The 9911-nt window shown below is 38.3% G+C and overlaps 1 protein-coding gene across 1 annotated transcript in view; it reads right to left on the minus strand.

Moving 5' to 3' along the window:
• Window positions 1-6120: 6120 nt before the first annotated feature.
• The window catches only part of nrros (negative regulator of reactive oxygen species), an 8902-nt gene continuing 5111 nt past the window's right edge, over window positions 6121-9911 (minus strand). Inside the window, exons 2-3 of the mRNA XM_014001623.1 lie at window positions 8513-8627; window positions 6121-8170 (exon numbers count right to left, since the gene is read on the minus strand). Coding sequence (XP_013857077.1) covers window positions 6218-8170; window positions 8513-8614 — 2055 coding nt within the window. The 5' untranslated portion in view covers window positions 8615-8627 and the 3' untranslated portion in view covers window positions 6121-6217. The remainder of the gene's footprint in view (window positions 8171-8512; window positions 8628-9911) is intronic.

Below are 9911 nucleotides of genomic sequence, written 5' to 3' on the forward strand. Positions count from 1 at the left end.
AAAATAAATTAGTTCTTAGGAAAATTCATTTGTCTGTTAGCAAATTTTYTTATGAACTACTTAAGAGGTTTTAGGAACATTTAAATGAATCTGCTGTGGCGGCCATCTTGAATGTAGCTGACGCCACAACACCTGTAGATGTTCGTCCTCTAATAGTTCCTGTGATTCGCTAACAAACAAGTTTAACTGATGTTTCCTGTGGGTTTTTTTTTTTCCTCATTTTTAATATTTACGTGTTAAAAACAAGCAGGAGCAACACGAGTTTAGTTTTATACAAACATCTTTATGAAACTGGAAATATTTTTTCTCATATCTGTTTAAAGTGTCCATGAATTAAAAAAAATTTAAGTTTATTTTTTTGTAAATGTCTGCTAACTTCCCAGTGTGTTTGTTTACGTATGARAAACCTGCATAGCTTCTACTTTTTCATCAGATTCTTCTTTGTTTACGTTGAGCGCAGACCCTCGTTTAAAGATTTACGTATAAATATACAGTGGTGGGCACAGCTAACCAAAACGTTAGCTTCACTAATCTGCTTRACAAGAATTGTWGCTCAGATAATGCTAATCCRCTAAACACGTTACAAAATTAGCGGAAGCTAACGCTAAACTTACAGATGGTGATGTTCGTTTTCTATTGGTTTAATTTGAAGGTGGGCGGGATCTGTGGCAAATCAGCCAATCCAAACCAGACTTATAGCTCTTAACTGGTGATGCTTCCAGTTTACYTCTTTCARAATAAAAGCATTTTTATRAAAACTTTTTGAAGTTACTCAAATATCAAAACTTTCTTTATCATATTTTATACCTTGTCAGTTTTTGTATTCAATTATTGTTAAAAGTTATTTCACTTCTTTATGATGCTCTCAATTTGAAGTTTAGCTGCTAAAGATGCTACATGCTAACACACGGTGTCTGACACATCCTGCTGATAGTTTTTGTTTAGTTTGGGWCAAACTGCACAAAAATAGATGTTTTATACTTGAGAAATGTTTAGCGGACCTTATTTAGCAGAAGCTAATCGGTCCACTAACCGTTCCTAAAGTTAGCTTTTTGCTAACTTAAGAATCGGTCCACTAACCGTTTCTAAAGTTAGCAAAAAGCTAACTTTAGAAACAGTCCACTAACCGTTTCTAAAGTTAGCTTTTTGCTAAATTTAGAAATGGTCCACTAACCGTTTCTAAAGTTAGCAAAAAGCTAATTTGCAACGAGTTTAGTTTTATACAAACATCTTTATTAGCTTCTGCTAATCGGTCCACTAACTGTTTCTAAAGTTAGCAAAAAGCTAATTTGCTAAATGAGAAGCTAATTACGTTGTTAGCGAATTAGCAGTGCCCATCGCTGTAAAAACATCTGGAAAACTCTTAAAGTTCAGGATGAGTTTTACGATAAGTTTCTGTTTAAACAGGTTCTCAGGAGAGCAGGAAGGGCTTAAGAGGAAGTGAATTTTGCAAACTGCGTATTGACTAATAAACTCTGTTCATCTTATTAAACAGGAGKATTTGCATTTTTAAAAACACAACCATTAGTCAATGGGTTGTTGCAGTTTTGTTTCCTGATTACGCCACAACTGTTTGATTTCACCTTTGACCCTAAAAGGTTTTAACTTCCATTAGTTTGTTTTYCCAAACGTCCCAGAAGAGAAGAGACTCGTTACTTTTCTGTTACAGATGAACCAGCACAGAGGACAGTCCTCTGAGCGAGCGCTAACCGGTTCACACGGACGATCAGACGAGCGATAGCATGCCTGAGAAAAGGCACTTCCTCTTTCAGCGGTCCTTATTTTCACTCACGTCGACGGCTGCCAAAACATTTAAGATCTGCCGTTTCAGCAGAAGCATCTTCGGCTCGCATGCAGAGAGAGGCTTTCAAGTCCAGAGACAAAAAAAAAGAAAAATGTGTGTGTGATCGACTTTATATCAGATTACACGCTCGCTGCCTGGGAGAAAATGAATCTGAAGTTTAGATAAAAATCAGTTTGACAGACTTTTATTTTCAGAGTTCAGCMGAATATTTGTCTTGTTTGAAGCTCGATGTCGAGCGCTGCTGTGAAAGCATCGTGTGTCTGTTAGTAAAATACCTCAGGATATCAGGTTATCAGTAAGTGTTTGCTAAATCAACTTGATTCAAGCTATTTAATCCCAAAAAATAGCAGAAAATCTGTTTGTTTTTTAACATATTGAGGTAAAATGTCAGGTAGCTGGAGGTCATCTTAAAACTGCAAGGTGTGCTTCAAGACAGAGGAATTAGTTGCTGTTAAGTAGTTTTTGTTTCTTTGATGTTTTTTATGAGAGTATAACATTATAACATGATATAAAACTCAAAAAAGTTGATTTTACTGTACATGATATTGCCCCTTTAAATGTTGCCACATTTGTAAGGAACATGCATTTGAGTGATGAACAGTTGAGCTGAGTGTGAAAAATTTGCCAAATCTTCGTCGCCAAACAAGCTTATTTTGCTGTTCTCTTCGTTTGAGGCTCGCCAAAACTGGACTTCACCTGATCTGAGGAGTTCCTGTAAAACCCTAGAGACGGTCGTGAGTTGAAATCCCAACGACTTGTCTAAAAATCCCTCAGATCCACTTTATTCCCGGCCTGCTCTGATRCTTGGTTTGAACTTCARCACCGTGTCTAGATGTCTAAATGAACCRAGGTGCTGCCAGGTGATTAGCTATTTGGCTAACGTGCAAATGTACGGTAGCCCTGGTAAAGAACCACACCAGTCCTGGTCCTCGAGGGCCACCCGAGGCCCCTGCAGCAAAGSTCTAGATAAAAGTAGTGAAAGCCTAGCTTGAAGCTAAAATAGCTAATAACTAACTAGAAGTTAAACATGATAAATTAGCAAATGGCTATGCTAAAGTTAAAAGTAACGAAAGGCTTGCTGAAAGATTAAAATGACCGAAAATTACTTAAAAGTAGCAATATACCTGACTTAAAGTCAAAAGTTGGAAAAACTACTTTGAAGTTAAAAGTAACAAAAGRCTATCTTAAAGCTAAAAASAGCAAAAGGCTACCTAGAATGCTAAATTAGCAAATGGCTAACCTAAAGTTAAAAATAACTAAAAATTTGCGTAAAACTAAACATAGCGAAAGCTAGTTTGAAGCTAAAAACAGCAAAAAAAAACTACGTAGAAGAAAAAAGTAGCAAAAGGTTTGCTAAGTGCTAAAATTGCAAAAGACTAGCTTAAAAAAGCTAAACTTTACAAAGATTAGCTAAAAGATAAGAAACTTATTGCTTTAGCTTTTATCTAGCCTTTTGCTCATTTTAAATAGTTATTTGCTAATGTAGCTTTCAGTTAAACYTTAGCTCCTMGGTAGTCTTTTGCTATTTTTAATTTTAATCCAGCCATATTGCTACTTTTAACTARCCTAGCTAGAAGCTAAAAGGAAGTTCAGACAAGTGTCCTGAAGCAGAAAATGATGAAATCTGAAAGTCAGTTGATTTCCTGAGCGAGCTGAAAGTTTTGATGTAATAAAAAAATAACAAGGTTTTCAGTAAAACCAGTAAAAGTTGGATTACAAGGACTGCAGACCAGTCCTGGTCCTTGAGGGCCACCCGAGGCCCCTGCAGAACCTGAAGACCTGCTGAAGAGAAGCGAAACAAATAAAACACCCAGGACGATCACACGACTGATCCATGTTGGTAAAAACGTCCAAAACGTGTTCCACTTCGGCTCTTTTTTCTTTCTAGATGGYAGCTCCACGTGTCCCACAGCCGCTTTCAGAATGAAGCTCATTTGATCGTTCCCCGTCCAGTTTCACTTCTCCAAACGTTTTTACCTTCATCTGTGAGAAACCGAGGCCGTTAGCTTCAGAGGAGAATAAAAACCATCGACGCCACCTCAAGTKTGGACCTCATGACCGCAAAAACAGCAACAAAAACATGGATTTTTTTGGGGCTAAAACAACATTAACTCATGTTTTTCTTGCTCTACAACAGCAACACTAAAAGTTACATTTCAAGTCAAGACATTTCAATGAAAACACTTTAACCTTTTAATAAAGCTGACTTTTTATATAATAAAGCTGAGTAATCAAGTACAGTTCCTCTCCGTTCACAATCTGACCACCAGCAAAGTTTCTTCCTCAAACCGGTCTTTTTTTAAACTGAGCTCTGTCTCACAGGGACATTTTGTTCGGTTTTTATTCGAGGCTTYATCTCTGCGCGGCCACGAGAAAGACCTCAGCAGACGTCTTCATCTTCGTTTCTCTCGCAGCTAATTTCCTTATGGAAACTGAAAACCTACGTTTTGCAGTAGTTTTTGCTGCTCCTCGCGGCGTCAATCACAAAAAAATAAGACAGTCCTTTAATTAAAAACACATTTTGGCTTTTTATTGAGTTCACCGTTTTTTTTACCGTATTTATTTTAGTTTTTGTTTAAAATAAAGTCACAGTTGTAATCAAGCAGCATTTTCTAATATAAAAAAACAAAAACAGATTTTGTTAGCTTGAGGCTTTGCCGAGGCTTCGCTCTGGTTTCTCTTTTTAACGTTCCAACCACCATGACCCGGAGCACCACCACAGCGGTATTTTGGTTACTCTCTGGTTTGGCTTCGACACTTTTTAACAGAGCTGAACCTTTCTGCCAGCCTCCCCACTGCTGAACGGCTCGAGCAAAAAAAAACGCTCCTTTGTTTTTTCATTTGCACTCGCCGATGTCGTTTTACGCTGATGATTATCTGTTATTATTCACAGGAAGTTATCTGCTTTGACGTCGTTTCTGCAGCAAAATAAATTCAGCCGAGGTCCACACCTTCATGACTTCTTCATGTGCTGGAATTTTACGTCTGTGATGCATTTATTTTTTTTTTTGTGTCTCTGATGGGAAGGAAACCGCAAACCCCTCCTCTCCGAGATACAGAACTGAGCGGTTGCTGCAAAACAGGACATTTCATGTTTCCTCTGCCGCATATAGCAACAGCTTGCATCACACTACTTCTGCACACACACAMACACACACACACACACACACACACACACACAAACCGAGTCCCACATGAACGCAGCCACAGTTTTGCATGGTGGTATTAGAATTAGGGCCTAGATTGGAACCGCAGCTCGTAAAGAAAGACCGTAAAACTGCAAGCAGCTGAACGACAGCTGAAGTTTGTTAATGAMGCTAACTAAAATGCATAGAACAGCTGCTACAAGAAGCTAAAGGGTAAAAGTAGCAAATTGCTACCTAAAAGATAAAAGCAGAAAACTTCAAACTAAAAACAACAAAAGTTAAAGTAGTGAACTAGAAGCTATAAGTAACRGTAGGTTGACTGAAAGTAGCAAAAATTTTGGCTTAAAGCTAAAAGTAGCARAAGKTTAGATAAAAGCATAAGTAGCAAAGAGATGCTAACTAACTAAAAAGCTAAAAATAACAAAACTATCAACAACTGAAACAACAAAAGGCTACCTAAAAGTTAAATATAGCAAAAGCTAAAAGTAGCGAAAGGCTAGATTGAAGCTAAAAGTAGCAAAAGACAACCTAGAAGCCAAACATAGTAAACAGTTTGCTAAAAGCTAATCTTAAATCTGTCTCAAGTTTAAAAGCAGCAAAGGGCTTGCTAAAAGATTTAAATGATTAAAACTATCTAAAAGAAAGAAGCTAAAAAAAAGAAATACAACTTAAAGCCAAAAGTTGAAAAATGTCAAAAGTGACAAAAGGTGTGCCTAAAGCTAAACATAGCAAAAGGCTAGAAGAYAGAATTAGCAAAAGGTTTGCTAAGTGCTAAAAATTTGTACAAGACTAGCTTAAAGCTAAAAGTAGCATGAGACTAGCTAAAATTAAAATCAGCAAAATGTTAGAAAAATTTACAAAAGATTAGCTATTTTAGCTTTTATCTAGCATGTTGCYCATTTKAGCTAGTTRTTTGCTAATTTAGCTTTCAGTTMAACTTTRGCTCCTWGGTAGTGTTTTRCTTTTAATTTTATTCCAGCCTTATTGCTACTTTTAACTAGCCTTTTGTAGCAAAATGCTACCTAGAAGCTAAAAAGAACTAATGCTTAAAGTTCAGACAAGTATCCTGAAACAAAAAATGATGAAAACTAAGTTGATCTCCTGAACAAGTTCAAAGTTTTGATATACTATTATCTAAAATAACAAAGTTTGCAGTAAAACCAGTAAAAGTCAGATTTAAAAATTCAGTTGAGTTTATTTTCTAATCCATTCGGCTACATTTCTCAACAACGTAATGAGCTAAACTTTGCTTGGGATTTATAAAGTATCAGTATGAAGTGGGCTTTAAATATTTCTTTTTGATTGATTTTTGCAGCATATTGGGTTTGAAGGTGAGGAAAATAACAATAGAGACTCCAACACAGAACAAACAGACCGGTACAATGAGGAGAACGTACCACACAATGGATTCTCCTTCGAAACACACAAACAAATGTGAGTCTGCCATTCTGTGACTCATACGCAGGAGGTCCTTGCATCGGATCTCAGTCCACCCGACCATATTAATCCTGTTTGTTGTTTCAAATGTCCGGAACCATTCGGTTTGGCAGCAGTTGAACCGATTTCCTGTGAGAAAAACAGTCTGAAGCTTCGAGGCTAACGTGTAGGCTTGACCACTGGGGATCGTAGACAGTTCGTTGTCCCTCAAATCCAGAACTTTCAAGTCCATATTTTGAATTGAGGAGGGAAAATGGGGAAGCGAGTTTCTGGAAAGGTTTAAAGACCTCAAACTTTGAAAAGGGGAGAAGTCGAGGTCTTGTATTTGAGTGTTTCCTAAACCCAGGTGTTGCAACGTCCGTCCTAAATTTTGTAACGAATCTTGGACGGCGAGCCCAGTGTTGTCGGACAGCTCCAGGTGCGTCAGTGCCAACCCGGTGAATGCATGGTCTGGGATAATTTTTAGGTTGCACCCTTTGAGGGAAAGTTGTCTGAGGGAGTTGATGTTGCTCCAATCTATGCAAGCTGAGAAGTCGTGCGTTCTTACTTCAGCTTGCTCCGAACGGCAAATGTTAATGTTGTTATAGCTGAGATCCACCGATCGGATCTTTGGCAACGAAGAAAATAATCCATACGGTAGTTCCTTCAGATTGTTCAGGCTCAGGTTGACGTAAGTCAAATTACCCAGATTAATGAGCGTATCATTGTCTGCAGAAATCTGGTTCAGGATGTTGTTGCTGACGTCCAGCTCGAGCAAGCTGTCAGAGAACCGCTCTGACGTCAGATTTAGGGTTTCCAAACAGTTCGTACCCATTTGAAGTCTTGACAGGGACAACATTTTCCTGATGAATCCACGAGGGAAATAATCCACCTGGTTTCCCCTCAGGTCCAAAATCTCCACTCTGGAAATGTCCCCGTGAAGATCGTCATCCCACAGCTGAGCCGTTACATTGTTCACGTATTTTTTCAGATTGTAGAACTCGATAGTCATGGACGCATTTGCGGACGTGATGTTGTCGACAAAGCGTTCGTAGAATCTCATGATGTTGTGGGACAGGTAAAGGTTCTGTACGTTACTCCGGCTGGGCAGGAAAGGGAAGAAGAAGAGCTGGTTGTTGGACAGATCGAGCGTTTCCAGCTGGAAGGTCTCATTGAGGTCTTGCCTGGAGATGAACCACTCGATGAAGTTGTGGCTGGCGTTCAGGACCACCAGCTGAGTCATGTGGAAGTCTACCAGGCATTGCAGGTAGTTGAACGCCAAGTTGAGCCGCCGAAGCTTTGGGTTGCCGTCGAAAGCGCTGTCGATTTCGAACATGATGTTCCGAGAGAGGTCCAGGTCTTTGAGCTGATGGAGGTCCCTGAACGACGTCTCATCCAGCCTCTTCAACAGGTTCCCAGAGAGATTGAGGTACTCCAAGGACGTCAAGTTCTGAAGGAGTACGGAAGCCATTTCTTCAGCCAAATTGTTCTTGGAAAGATCCAGAACTCTAAGACCAGGTAACATTCTTAATGCAAGGCTGCTTTCTTGGTAGCCGACGTTTAGGTTATTGTCCGCCAGGTTTAGGGTCTCTAACAGTGTAGAAGCTTGAAAAACATTTGATTCTAATTTCTCCAGACCGCTGCAAGCTAAGCTCAGGGTGTTTAGTGATTGGTAGCGTAGAAGAGAGTCTTCCTGTAGTGTTTTAATGTGATTGTAGTTCAGCTGAATCTCCTCTAAGTTGTCCGGCAGTTCATTCGGCACAGATGAGAGGTTGCAATCATTGCAGAGGGCCATTTGTTGTATCTGAAGAACATTAAAAAACACAACATAAGCTTTAAAGGGTGCACCAAGTCCACATCAGACTATTTAACCTGGTTTATTAAAAGGTTTGGTATGCAGGTTGGGTGATATACATTCCTTTAAATAACAATAATTTCAGTAACCTAAGTTTTCAATAACTTCTGTTCTGTTGTTAGGGTTTGTGCTCAGTTTCAAAATTCACATTTTGTTTCGTCAGTAGCTGAGAGGTGACTAAAATAGAGTTCTTCCGACCAGACATAAGTCTCAAGACATGCCGAAAGTCTCTGCCTGCCAGGCTGTTTCTGTTTATGATTAAAGTTTTTTTAATTTAAAGGGACACCTTACCAGATGACACGGGCCAGGCTGGCGATAACTTGAGACTGGCGTCAGGATTCTCCACACGGGCAACAAGCAGAGCAGGAGAGGAGTGAGCCCGTGGACCGGCATTTTATCATCCTCACTGTTCAAAACGTGACAAAACCACACATTTTAGCTTGAAAATGAATTTCTCTCTGATAGATGGCCAAACTTACTCAAGAAATCAAGGTAATAAACTGTACCTAACCAACTCTTTCAGCAAGGCTTTGGGTACTTTTAGCTTTTTGTTAGCCAAAAGTTAAAAGTAGTAAAAACACTATCACTTTGCTTCGTCTAGCTCAGGGGTCTGCAACCTGAGGCTCTGGGGCCACATGTGGCTCTTYGGTCCCTCTCTTTTAAAATGTGACCAAACATAATTGAGTAATTTTTATACTCACAACAGAAATCAATTTGTATGCAAATGTGTGATCAATGTGCTAATGCAAAAAGTAAAACATGCTAGCTCATGTTAGCCTGTTGTTTACTCAAATATTCCATTTTCTTCTATAATCTTTCTCTCAAATCCATCAGAGTTTAAAGAATTTGAAGACTACAAAATAAGAATAATTAGGAGAAAAAATGCTGGAATCGTTCAGTTGTCCTAGTTTTTATGAAATTCAGTATACAGTATTTTTCTTGTTTATTTGAACGTGGGCTTTCCATGTGTAAAAATAATAATAAATTTCACAATATATTTCTTAGTTATATTATAACACCTCCACTGGCCGTGAACATTCCCAAAAAGGCCTCGAAAAGGCCCACAGACCACCAGTTGATAATCCCAGTTGTACATTGTTTTGCAGCTCTGGACACATTTTTTTAGTGCATCAAGTAGCAGAAATGGTTCTTTTGATCATAAAGGTTGCAGACCCCTGCTCTAGCTGGTCATCTGTTAATTTAGGCTTTTAGCTACTGTCTTGCTATTTTGAGATTTTAGTTAAGCTAAGGCTACTTTTAGCAACTCTTTGCTACATATAACTAGCATTTGGCTTTTTATATTTAATGTAGCATTTTTTTTTACTTTTAGTTTTTATTTAGCCAAAAGTTAAAACAGTAAAAGTATATCCTTTTGCGAGCCTTTGGCAACTTTTAGTTATTGCTTAGCATTTTTACAACTTTTACCTAGATTTTTGCTTCTTGCTAGTTTTCAGCTTCTTTTAGCTTCTAGCTAGTGTTATGTTGTCAGTTTTAATAAAGTTGTCCAATTCAACAAACAAAAATCAGCTTGAACAACAAACGTCTTAGTAACTTCATGTAACTAAAGTACTTTTCTGTGTTTAACATTTTTCCTTGTAGAAAAAAACACATTCTTCGGCTCTGAATAAACAAAAATTACAGTTTCCCCAGTTTTTTATTTTTTATTCATCAGCCATAAACAGATTTGTAC

The sequence above is a fragment of the Austrofundulus limnaeus genome, unplaced genomic scaffold, assembly GCF_001266775.1.
Source record: "Austrofundulus limnaeus strain Quisiro unplaced genomic scaffold, Austrofundulus_limnaeus-1.0 Scaffold9, whole genome shotgun sequence".
NCBI lineage: Eukaryota > Metazoa > Chordata > Actinopteri > Cyprinodontiformes > Rivulidae > Austrofundulus > Austrofundulus limnaeus.